Raw genomic sequence first — 12713 nt, 5'->3', positions numbered from 1 at the left:
AAATTTTCCCGCTGTGGCGAGCTTGCGGCCGGCGCGCCAAGAACTCAAAAAAGCGCGCCAAATGTCCGTAACCGTGTATCATGAAAGTCTGGGACCAAATATTTCCACTCAATAATTGATCGCCGTGAGCCGATTCCTGTCGAACTTAGAGCGGAAATTCCTCGACAATTTTAAACCAATAAGATCGCACCGTGTGAGCCGGCGCCGAAGTAAGTTTTCAGAGAGTGTCAGACTCTTTCCCCTTGTTGCATTTGTCATTAGTTGGTTGGAATTGTGGTATTTTCTTGTCCTTCTGGTTTGTATAGGAGACATGATCAAGCTTTTTTCACTGAAGCAACAAAAGAAGGAAGGCGAAGGCGCCAAAGGAGGGACAAAGAGGGCTTCTGCTGCTCAACTAAGACTACAAAAAGGTGAGGCATAGTGTGGTGTTGAACCTTGATGAGGCTGTTATTTTGGTGCTGTTGCATCATGGAGCTGTCTCGTGTCATACTCGAGGATCCTTCCTCGAAACAATCAGACATCTATGAAGGTAAAGAAGAGACAGGCACTATTCTTGTCGGCCGTAATTTTATATCTTTCTCACCATCCTTACTCATTGGATTCTTGTTGTCCTAAGACGATCATGGCAGTTTTTAACAATTGGAGTTTCCGCTTTCGAAAACTTTACCCAAACCGAATGTGATTGTAAGCTTACAGTTAAGCAAAGTCTTATGTTTTGTTGACTTTGTAGAAGTCATTTCTTTTCTTTTCGGGTTCATTAACAAAAACCAGTTGAGGCCCCTTGAGGGTAACTTTGTTTAATTTGTTTGCCATGTTAATTACAAAGAAGCTTTAATTAATACGATGGCCTCTGTGCTTGCTTGTTCGACATCTCTTTAACATCTACGTGTTTAGTGCATTTCATGAAAAAAGAGCCTCAACAATCTCTTTGTAATTGTCACAAAGTCAATTAACCTAAACACCATCCTATTTTCTTTCCCTACTCCCAGCCCTTAACCTCAACAGTTTCCTGGCGCACTTGAGTTTGTAAGAGGAGGCTTCTGGCATCCAGATTTAAGGGCGGTGCCTACTATTGTTATTACGCATACATTCTGTGTATCTCGAGATGTTCGGATTTCCTATTGCTGATGCTTATTAACCCATTGACTCCTGGGGGTTCCCCATTGACGAGTAAAATTGTCTGGCATTAGACAAAGTAAAATATGCTAAGTATTGCCGGTTTAGGGGTGAATGGGTTAATACAGGGATATTTTTGCACGGTTCAAAACTATGCGGAGAAAGCAGAACTTAGCAAGTGGTCTTGGTATCCGAAGAGAAAATTGGGGGTAACCATGCATTTTTCAGAGATAATTATGATTCAATTTGGAAAAGAACGCCATGCATTGCTTTGTATTTTAAAGCTTTTTACAAATATTGTTGATTAATTATCTTCGAAAAATGTGTGGTTACTCCCAATTTTCTTTTTGGATTTCAATAACACTTGTTAACATCTGCTTTTCCCACATATTCCGTAAACTCCGCAAAAATACCTTTGAATTAGTAGGCACTGTCCTTAACCAAATGTTTGGTCTTCACATTATAATGTATGAAATAAAAAAAGTGAACTTTTGAGTCTTTCATTTTTATTGCAGATCTTACAGAACTTGTTCTACCAAAAACATGTCAGACAGATTTCCCTGATCCAGATGATACCCTCAATTTTAAGCTAATCATTTCACCTGATGAGGTAACAAAAACAGATCTCCTGAGTGATATTAATTTGAATAAGGATCCATCAGATCTCGGTTGTTCAAAAGGTGGATAAACCTATCAACTAGATAAATCACTATCAATTAATTTATCAGATATTTCAGATTATCCCAAATTGAGTAACTAGGGCCTGATGGTCAACTGACCCCATTTTCTTTCAATCTCTTGCTGGAATCCTTTGGGAAGTAGGCTTGGCTTAGTGGTAAGTGTACTCTGCTTTCCCCAATGTATCCTAGGCTTTAATTATTTCACTACATTACATTCAACAAAATCTCAATTCTGATTGGATGGAAGTGGTGTAAATAATTAATTCCAAATTCTGCACTGAGGAGTCCTAATTTAATAGCTATGGCAATCATGTGCTATGTTCAAGAGCAGCAAAATCAAGACAAGAGTGGCTGTATTCAATCTTAATGTAGCTTAAGTTTGCAGTTCATCTACCACAAGGAAGAATACCTTGTGCCTTACTCACTTTTATGCACAGTTGCTTTGCTTACCAATGCTATATTCTTTTCTTTTCTTTTGTTTATAAGAGTATAGATTTTTAAGAATATTGAGACTAAAATTTGGGAAATTTTAACAATATTTTGAAAATAAACATGAGGCTGAAATAACTTAACCATAATGATTATTAGAATAAAATTATTTCTTTCTCTAAAAGTACAGTAGTTGAAACAAAATGGGGTACTCTTGTTTCCATCATGGTGTTTCTGTGAGAAGCCAATATGGCCGAATATTGTCTGACGTGACATCTTGACCTTGCTGACTGCAATGAAAAATAATAGACTGAATTTCAGCCGCCTTCTCCGGTCACTCACTCTCTTCTTTTTTTTTTTTTTTTTTTTATTATTATTTTTTTTATTTTTATTTTTTATTTGCAACAATACAAGAGAATACAATGCTTACGAACAGTACACTGACTACTTACAGCACTAGCTCTATTTACATGATATTACTCTAATTTTAACAGTGTTTGAATTACGACGACTAACAAATCTACACGACTAACAAATACAGTGAAGACAGTACTACTAACACATGCAGTGACGACAAAGGGCAAAGAAAAAAAAAGAAGAAAAATAGATAATTATCATTACAGCTTGAAGTTGCACTATGGAGGCATCAAAAACAGGGTAAAGGCATGTGGTTCACTACAGGAAATGTAAGATATGCACCTGACAGGAGATTTGAAAGAAACTAATGGGTAGAAGATAAATACAGATAGGTGAAGAAATATACTAATATTAATTAGATCCTCATATATCCTGCAAGAGGTTTCCATTTCTTTATGTCTCCACTTTTTATTTCTATTTCATATCGTGATTTTAAAGTGCGTATGAAATGTGTAAGGTTTGGATGGCCTTCTTTTGTCTTAGCGAGCCATATGTGATATCGTGCTAAGAGAAAGCAATAATTTATAAGAAGTGCGAATTGAGAGATATCTGGCCTCAGACCCAAAGCAGTAGTATTTGTCAAAGCATAATCCCTAGGAAGTACATTTAGGTTTATCAGCCATTCAGTAAGTTTATTCCAAAAGTGAGATGTGTGGCTGCACGTCCAAAAAAGATGAATAAGTGACTCAGGGGAGGTGTGACAAAAGCTGCAGTTTTCATCGCCCTTTAGACCTATTCTAAATAAGAAGTTATTGGTTGATATGCGTCTATGTAAGAATTTAAACTGGAACTCTATTAGCTTAGTGCTCTTTGTGCATTGTTTAGCTAAAATATAAGCAGCAGTCCAATTTATGTTGTACTCTCTTCTTGAGTGAGTGAGTGAGCGGAGAAGGTGGCTGAAATTCAGTTTACAACGAAAACTAATGGAGCATGTTCATAATGTAATGTGATACAGATCTAGACCCCAAATGCTTGTAATTGACACCCCAACACATTCAAAAATGGAAATGTCATTTAAGAATAATACAAGAATATGAATTCAGCCTAGGCCGGAAAAACAAGATTGTAATTAATTAAAAAAGTGTACATAAATCAGTAGAAACAGAATGTTCCAGAGCATTACTATCTGTTGAGTACACTAGTCTAGTTATAAACAAATCACATGATCTCCTTGGTAACCCATTCACTCCTCAAACACCCAGGACACCCCCAGTTGACAAGTAAAATTGTCTGGAAATAAACCTAAAACACCAAAATAATTATGATTAAAGATTAAATCCGTTGTTGATTATTGTGTACATTGTATACAAGTAAGATCTGGTGGCTCCTAAAAGGGTGGTTGTTCTTGTTAAATCTCATCCTGAATGTTGCCCTTTAGTGGTTTGTTGAAACCACTAGGAGCCGGGTCGGGCTACTTGTTCAGAAATTTGGTAGTCTGCGCTCGCAAGTATGGCACCCCAGGTGACCAGGCGACCATTAGGCATCAGCCTTGCTCATATCTCAGTTCCTTTGGTATCCATTTATTGTTGAGATAAAGACACACCTTGCCATGATTTGTGATTTTGGGGGTTCTAGACCTTGATGAAATTTGGTTCTAGACATTGATGAAATTTGAATAAAAAGGGGCTGTGAAGAGGTAATTTTTGCTGCTCATAATCATGTAAGTCCTTAGCAGGCACTGTACAGAACATTTTCTGATAACTTGATTAGTCGTAAAACTTCTATCTCAATTTCTCTTGGGTTTTTTTGCGAATCAAACAAAAGTGTGCAGCTCACCTATTGGTGTTGCTTATGCACTAGTGCCCACAGTATTATTGCTAAAAAGGCTTCAACAGGACTTGAAATCCATGACTTCTGTGATGCTAGTGCAATGCTTTACCAACTGACTTGCATGTATGTCAAGCCACTCAGTTGGGAGCAAGTCAATTTGTTGCCCTCTTGCGTTCCAGCGAAAGGAGTGATGAATGAAAGAAATGCATACAATAGTTATTGAAGTGCAGGTTAATAATAGATGAAAGATAGCTGTGGATAATAGGCCACTTTCGATATACAGTATTAAAATTCAGTCCAAAACAAAAAACATTATCTCAAGGCTCTGTGTAATAAACTCAGACAAATCCTTATATATTTATTCCTCTTGAGCCTTATATCGAAATTGGTCTTCTTTTCAGATAGGTGTGAGGATCACTTCTATCTTTTTGTCCGGGCTGTCAATGAATTTGAAAGTGGAAGGCTTATGATTATAGGTGGCAGTGAAAGTGAGCTTGGCCATTTTGTTTCGTCAGATTAAGCACAAGACTGGGAACTATTCAGTTAAATGTTCCAGATGTTCCACACCGTTCACATGAACAATCGAGCATGAGAACTTTTGTTGTGATTTAGACTTGTTTAATCTTTGTAAAATATGCATTCACTCAAAACGGGGAGAAGAATGATTAAAAGTTTAAGAAAGTGTAAGATTTTTCATCTTGATTGGTGGTATGAGACTGAAGTAGCCAGCTGAAGATGGTTTACTAGTGGCCCTTATTGACAACCCAGCTTTCAGTATTACTGCTTTTGCTATTACAAAATTATTGCAGTTGTTATTATTATTGTTATAATAATAATAATAATAATAATATTATTATTATTATTATTATTATTATTATTATTATTATAATGATTGATAATAAAAAAATTCAAAATTCTATAAAATTACGAATTCCATGATGCAAAGATATTAAAATCATACAATCGAATGATACTAATGACGGCTAAACCAGTGTCCATACCGTAGTTATTCGGTTATAAGGCGCACGGTTTTTTCAAGAAAAATCTGTCATTGGGTGGCGAGTTAGTGCTAAAATTGGGGTGCGTCTTATAGCCAAGTATTTTCGCGCAACAAAATCTTAAGATCACAATTTGAGAAGAACTTGCAGTTTAAACAACACAAGAAAAGGACACTAGTTGTCAATTTAAAAGAAGAATAGGGCTTTTAGAGACCTTTAGAACACTAAACGACGTCAAGAGAAAAGTAAACAAACGGAAATTTGCATACATGCTTAATAGCACGTGCTCAGTAACGTGATACCCATGAAAACAACACAATCGGTTGAACCTTGTTTCGAATTCCGAGAATCGTGTTTGTCGCTCTTCTCTGAAAAAAACAGTGTGGAGATAAAACATACCTTCTTCGCTCATCCAGCCTTTCTTGTGCACTGAAGGTTGCATCCTTGGTGGCGTGTTGATATTCAGCTGTCGAACACCTTTGAATATGACTTTCGGTGGGAGTTTATCGCCGTTCGCTTTCGCTTGAAGTCTGAAGTCTGAACTATGTCGGAAGGTTCAAATGAAAGTGTATGCGTTGTATGTTATGATTTTCAGGTGTCAACTTTTAGCTTTTGTTTTTGCGTATATCATTAAACGTGTGACTTTTTCACTTTGTTTACGTTAACAAAAAGAATTCGCATGCCAATTGTGTAAGGATAATTGTTCTATCACATCCTTTTGATAACTCTCAATTTTCGGGTGCGTCTTATAACCGAGTATTTTCGAGTAATTTTCAGTTTGAGAACTTAGCTTGATTAAATTGCAAAGTTTGGGGTGCGTCTTATAACCGAGTGCGCCTTATAACCGAATAACTACGGTAATAATTATTATTGTAATTATTGGTAGTAGTAGTAATAGTACTTTTATTATTATGATTATGATTATTATGATTATTATTATTATTATTATTATTATTATTATTATTATTATTATTATTAGTATCATCATTATAACAATATTGTTACTGTAATCTTCTTATACTAGTTTTTAACAGTATTAGTTTATTACAATAAATATTATCTTTTTGAAAATTAGAGATAGTGTTGATCATTTTGGAATATTTAAATGCTCTGAAATTGTTTTTGTAGGGATTTTACAGAAATGGAAAATTTGTGTTTAGTTTTAAGGTAAGGAACCCAAGATAGAAGGGCTAACTTTGGTGGAAAAACAAAAGAAAAAATTCTATAATATAAACAGAGGAGTAGAAGGCTAAAATTTAGGGTTATAGGCTTATTTATCTACAGTAAAATTAAGGAATGTCTGGGAAAAGAACCTTGATCCATTGTTTCTCTTAGCTACTTGCATATTTTCTGGTTCACGTTTATCCTGTTTAAAGATCTTTTAAAACCAGTTCAGTTTTAATTTTCATTTGTTTTGTACATTGTACACAGTATATGTTGGTTTTTAATTGAAGAACAGTAAATTGGATTTACTTGCTATTAAATGGGGGATGGAGGTTGAAGGATGCTAAGCTCAAGGATTTCTCAAGAGAGAATTGTTAATACCTATTAGACTGTTTACTTTGTTAACTGGTGACATCTTTGGAATTTCTTTTCCACTTAAGGTTGGTCCTGGTTATCCCCATGACGCTCCTAAAGTCAAGTGTGAAACAAAGGTATGTGATGATGTGCTTGGTATGTCTTTCTGATCTTTCTGTGATGTGGCCAGTCTCTAAGTAAACTCGTTTGACCTGTAATAATAATAGTATTGGTCTATTAGTGAGGTTCAGAAGACTTGTTTGAAAAAATTTTAAAAGGCTGTTCATGTTGAGTTCATCCCATACTTGGTATTTGTTTTCTGTTTTGTGTTTGAATTCATGTTAGACCCTCACAACATGGAACATTATAATTTATATACAATGTAAAATTCATGTTAATGGCCATTTTGAAGCTTTATACTTTGGTCATTCTGATATCACAGATTAACGCTTTGACACCCAAACCAGCCTAAACCGGCAAGACTTATTCTGTCTAACGCCAGATGATTTTACTCTTCAATGGTCCCCATGTCATCTCAATATCTGTAAAAACTTATATGTGTGATATAGGAAAACATGAATGCATTATTTTTTTCAGGTTTATCATCCCAATATCGATTTAGAAGGAAATGTTTGTTTGAACATTTTACGGTAAGCTGTGACAGTATAAAACTCTTATATGTCCAAAAGCCTTTTAAGAACTCACTGTCCAGGCAGTGTGGTGGCAGCATGACACAACAATGCTGTCTTTTAATTTCCATTATTTACTCATTTTATTTCTTGCTAAAGTAAAGATAGTGTTGACCTCTTGTTCAGAAAAATAAAGGGCTGAAAAATAAAGGGCCCTGGACAAAATTTGTCTGGAGTTACTGTTGGAGTATTCATTGACGAGTTCATTGACAAAGTTTAAGTTATGGAAACACATTGCCCTTTCATTAGTGGAAAGCCAACTGTGGTTGTTTTGATTTCTTTCTATTAAATCCTGTCTGCGTTCAGTGATCGCCCTGGAATGAAAAACAAACTTTGAAATTCCTCAAACAAGAATGAGACAATGAAAATTTGGCGACATTTATAGTCGGAAACTGAGGCCACTTTGGACGTGCTGCCAACAGCATTTCTGTATTTAATCTTCGGGGTTTGATGTCCCTTTTAAGATCATGCTTTTACTTAACACAATAAGTTACATAGTAAGCGTGTCACATAGTGCCACATTAACATGCTAGGATCTTAACGCGCTCCATTGTTTTTACCATGCAAGGCAAAAGAATACATTAAGAGGTAATGAGGGCAAGGGCTCACACTAGCTATCATGTTAAAAGTCAATTCTTTTGTTTTACTGTGCGAGCTTTCTGTGTGCGTACATTCACCTTATTTTCTGAAATCCTGTGGAGGGTCACAATAATTATTTGGGCACAACCACTAATGGAGTGAACTGTCCAATACTGTCTACCAAAAAGTAGGTTATTCAGTTCAAAGGAAGATATATCAGAGCTTGAAATGTGAGGCAAGATAGCCTTTAAGTCTTCAGACTTGGTTGACAGCACAAGTTTTCTATATGCTTACAGTGTAAGTCAACAATAGTTTTATCTTCCTAAGGTGTCTGAAAAGTGCTTCACAGGTGAAAGGAAACTTGGCTAACCAGTTCTGTCATACAGTGTGAAAGCAAGATCTATATTTCAACCATTACTAATACAGTTAGTGCAAAAGAAATTTCAACATTTTACATCTTCTGGAAAAAATCTTTCTTTTTTTCTAGGGAAGACTGGAAACCTGTTCTAACAATAAATTCTATAATTTATGGAATACAATATCTGTTTTTGGTACGTACATAGTTGAATAATTACTTAGGATTATCCACTGTCATTTTGTGGAATTCATGGTTTCTTTGAATCAATCGACCAATATATGGCCACTGATGAGGTTTTTTTCATGTTTTAAAAAAAGGAACCAAATCCAGAGGATCCCCTGAACAAAGGTTAGTGTTTGATTTTCAGAAGTTCAATTCTATGAAGTGGGAAAGGGATGCTGGTGCTTGGAAAAAGGAGAGGAAAAGTCATGTGTGAGCCACTCAAGTGCACATTACCAGATCTTTACCCAATTTCTGTAGCTTCAGGCAACTAAGAGTATTGCTTCTTCCTCCCCCCCCTTCCCCCGGCTGGGATGCTGGTCCATGGAAAGGATGCCCCCAGAGGTTACCCATTCATACAGTGTACATGTGCACCTGAGTGAATGGAGACAAAGAAGAGCAAAGTTTCTTGTCTATGGAAACAACACAGTGACAGCCACAAATCAATGACCCTTGTAGCGGGAATCGGGTGCGCTAAACGCTGTACCACAGTTAGCCTGCATAGCAATGGTTTGATCTTAAATGCGGAGAAAATAAGTGGCTGCATGAAAGCTGAACAGAAGGGGAGGGAGAAAAGAACCTTGTCTTCTTATATGTTGCTTTCTCTTTTTGCATTATTCTAGCTTTTACATGGCCCTTATATTCAAAAACACCAAACTAACCATCACTCAGCTAGACTCTGTTGAGTCCCATCTACTGGTGCTTGTTGAAAATGATAAATCCTTGTTGGTCTCTGTGAGTCATGAAATGTAAGAAAAACCCTGGGGAAGATGATGGTTTGCTAGAAGTGTATACAGGAGTGCTTCTCCCAACCCCTCTGCTTTCTCCCCCCCCCCCCCCCCCTCCCCCACTATCCACGGGAAATAAAGGTTTGAAAATGCTCATTTTTATGTGAAACCAAATTTCTTTTCCAGTCCTTTGAATTTGTTTGCCTTTTTTGTGGGAGTCCTCATTAAGATCTCATATTTGCTCATGGCAGGGTCTTAAAGATGTGGTTATGTTATATTTGTTGAGCAATCAGTAAAGTTGACATCTTCTTATCAGCAAGTATGTCCAGAAAATGCAAGAAATAAGATAAAAGACCGATTTTGAAATGGAATATCAAGTTTCCACTTATTTCTTGCAATTGGGTCAGCGTTCAGGGTTAGCGTTATTTTTTGCTTAGGGTGAAGGCAACTGTGTATCTTTACCTGAGGGCCAGAGTCTATGAGACACTTTGTATAGGTAATCACGTGATTTCGAGTGCAATTTGGAATAATAAGCACAAATTAATTTTTTCAAAGATGACCAAAATAGGCCTAGTGCAATTTGTAGTCTTTAGTGCTTATTTATTCCAAATTGCACAAGAAAAATCATGTGGTCACTTATTAATAATATACATGAAAAACTTCAAGATGGTTAAGCAGAAGAAAGGCATGCTTATCATGCAATCAGGGGAAAATTCTGCCTTAAATTGCACCATACAGGGTGTGTGCTTGATTTTAAAACAAAAGATTTGATTGGTTCTGACCAAACCCTATTGTTTATTAGCCAATCATAATGCAGAATTTTGATGTGTAATTTGCACTGGTATTACACTTTTTGCACTGGTGTTACACCTGAACTGCGCTGGTCTTAGCCAATCAGAATCGAGTAATTTTTTCATGTATATTAATAGTGTTGTGAATTGTCTGTATTTCCAGATGGGAATGATGTTGAAGTTAGGTAGAAAAGCAAGGTGACACTAAGTACATACATTTCTTGACATATCTGCTTATCAATTAGCACATGTAATTAGCCAAAAATTGTTGTAGTCACTTCTTCAATGTTACAGGTTATTCAGGAAATTTGACACCATGTTTGCTGTGTCCTATATATACAAGATGTAATTATGTATTAGCTCTGATGCTATGCTCTAGTTTAAAAGCTCGACAATGATTGTTTTCTACAGATGCTGCAGAAGTTCTCAGAGCCAACAGACGGTTGTTTGAACAAAATGTACAGAGGGCAATGAGAGGAGGATATGTAGGAAGTGTTTACTTTGAACGATGTTTAAAATAACATCACCACGCAAAGCAGCCTGAATCTCGCTATTTATGAACTGTCCTTTACTGTTGTAGTGGACATTTTGAAACATGAGACACCAATAATTCAAAGCCTGGTCTAGAAGAATGGGCCTGTCAGAATCCATAAAACTTCTGCTGTAGGTCTGTTTAGACAGCACTAGTGTTTTTGGCCTATTTTCAATGCTGAGGTGAATGCTTGGTAACTGTTTTAACTACTGTAGTCCACTCATTTTTTCTTCCTTTTTTCTGAGCTGAGGGAATGCACACTCGCCCAGACAATTTTGATATCACCGTATTGTTTCAAGGTTCCTTGATAAGAAAGTTACTGATTTCTGACCAGGTTGACATAATTTGTCAACCTCTAAGGAAAATGTAACTGGTGTATTCTGGTGTTGGAAAATGTTTTTTAAATGCATATGTAAGACTGCTTTATCATTTCAGCAAAAAAAAAAATTATCATGCTATTACAAGAGCAATGTTCAAAATGGCGAGGTGGTTCATTTTTTTTTCTCAACCTCCTTGATTATTTCCAAGTGAATATCCGTAAAAGCAGAATGGATGAGCTTCAGTCCTTTCTTGTCCTAAGTATTTCCGGCTCTCGTAACTTCACCTGTAAACTAGGGATACAGTTAAAACTTTTATACAAATGGTAATCACTCCAGTGATATAGATAAGTTGATGTGACGTGAAACAAGAATAAGGAAGTAGTCACGGTTTTTACTGATTTCCTTGGTTAAACAAGTAGAACTACTATTGATTTTGGTTTTTTTAATTAATACGTCAAGCTGTAAATGTTACAGGGCGAGGTAATGCCCAAAAATATTGCTATGTGAAATCTAGAATAGGCATTTTGTACAGTTGTGTATAAAATAATTATACCTATTAAACAATTGGTGTTGTAAATTTGTCACATTACTACAATCGAGCCCCCCCCCCCCCCCCTCCCCGCCATATGTGATAACTGGTCGTTTTGTAAAAAAAAGTCGTTTGTTTGCGTCTAAAAGTCTGTTCAAAAGAAACATTAAAAGTGTGTAATCTCTGTGGACGTTTCAGTTTTGCAAATTTGCTTTTGAGCCTTTTCTAAACTGACCCAAAACATCAGCGAAGTGCGTGTTTGTCAAACGAATCAAAAACGATTGTTGCTGTAAGCATGGCAGAGACAATAGGGCCGTTTATACGAGAGAAAATAAGCCGCGGCTTACCCTGGCCGCGGCGTACATAATACGCGAAAGGAACTATTTAGGGACCGTTCATTTTTTATGAGAAAGGGGGGGCTGGTGGGATTTGGGGGGGGGGGCACTAAAAAAAAATTGGCTTGAAAGGGGGGGCCAGCCGAAAAAAAATGAAGGAAAAGGGGGGGTTGGACGAAAAAATTAGATTAAAAATAGGATAAGAGATTTTACAGATTGAGGAAAAAAATGACCTCTTTTATTTATAACAAATATACTAAAACATTTCCAGGGTATTCAAGAAAACTTCTCAACAGCTTTTTATATATTTTATAATAACAGTGAACGTACCATAATAACAGTCTTGAATAGTAACAACTTTCTTTTCATTCATAAAAATGTTGTTATCAAGCGCATATTAAACAAAGACCAATAATTTGAGTCCTGTAATTGGAACTGACCTCGTTACCAAGGCTTTTTCTGAGAAATTTCTGAAGTTTTCTTGTGGAGTAAAGGTAGGACAAGTTTGTTCTTTTTGTTGTGAATGGACTCGACCACCTATAGGGAGATGCCCCAAACCATTTCCTGATCATGCCTGCCTTCCAAAGTACCACTACCTTCCTTATCAGCAGACCCCAAATGAGGGGCGTGATCCAGACGATTGGCAACCAAGAGTCCAGTTGAAAGAGGCGCATACCAGTTTTGTCTGACCCAGAGAGCGTAGCT

At 36.5% G+C, this 12713-nt stretch overlaps 1 protein-coding gene across 1 annotated transcript; it reads left to right on the top strand.

Annotated features, from left to right (window-relative positions):
* Window positions 1-213: 213 nt before the first annotated feature.
* On the top strand, window positions 214-11721 carry LOC137970223 (NEDD8-conjugating enzyme Ubc12-like). The gene is made up of 8 exons (XM_068816745.1): window positions 214-410; window positions 1632-1726; window positions 6539-6577; window positions 7015-7065; window positions 7526-7578; window positions 8684-8747; window positions 8872-8902; window positions 10704-11721. The coding sequence occupies exons 1-8, from the start codon at window positions 311-313 to the stop codon at window positions 10811-10813; spliced, it is 543 nt and encodes a 180-aa protein (XP_068672846.1). The 5' UTR covers window positions 214-310; the 3' UTR covers window positions 10814-11721.
* Window positions 11722-12713: the final 992 nt, after the last annotated feature.

This window comes from Montipora foliosa, chromosome 9 (assembly GCF_036669935.1).
Source record: "Montipora foliosa isolate CH-2021 chromosome 9, ASM3666993v2, whole genome shotgun sequence".
In the NCBI taxonomy this organism is placed as follows: domain Eukaryota; kingdom Metazoa; phylum Cnidaria; class Anthozoa; order Scleractinia; family Acroporidae; genus Montipora; species Montipora foliosa.
The sequence above is the reverse complement of the archived record's forward strand: the minus strand, read 5'-3'. Positions and strand labels throughout refer to the sequence as shown.

Bases quoted from the DNA above. Each gene is read 5' to 3' on its own strand.
- LOC137970223 (XM_068816745.1), top strand. From the start codon at position 311: ATGATCAAGCTTTTTTCACTGAAGCAACAAAAGAAGGAAGGCGAAGGC. The intron at 1,727-6,538 runs GTAACAAAAACA...TTGTTTTTGTAG, and splicing joins TAATCATTTCACCTGATGAG to GGATTTTACAGAAATGGAAA. The intron at 8,748-8,871 runs GTACGTACATAG...TTTTAAAAAAAG, and splicing joins GAATACAATATCTGTTTTTG to GAACCAAATCCAGAGGATCC.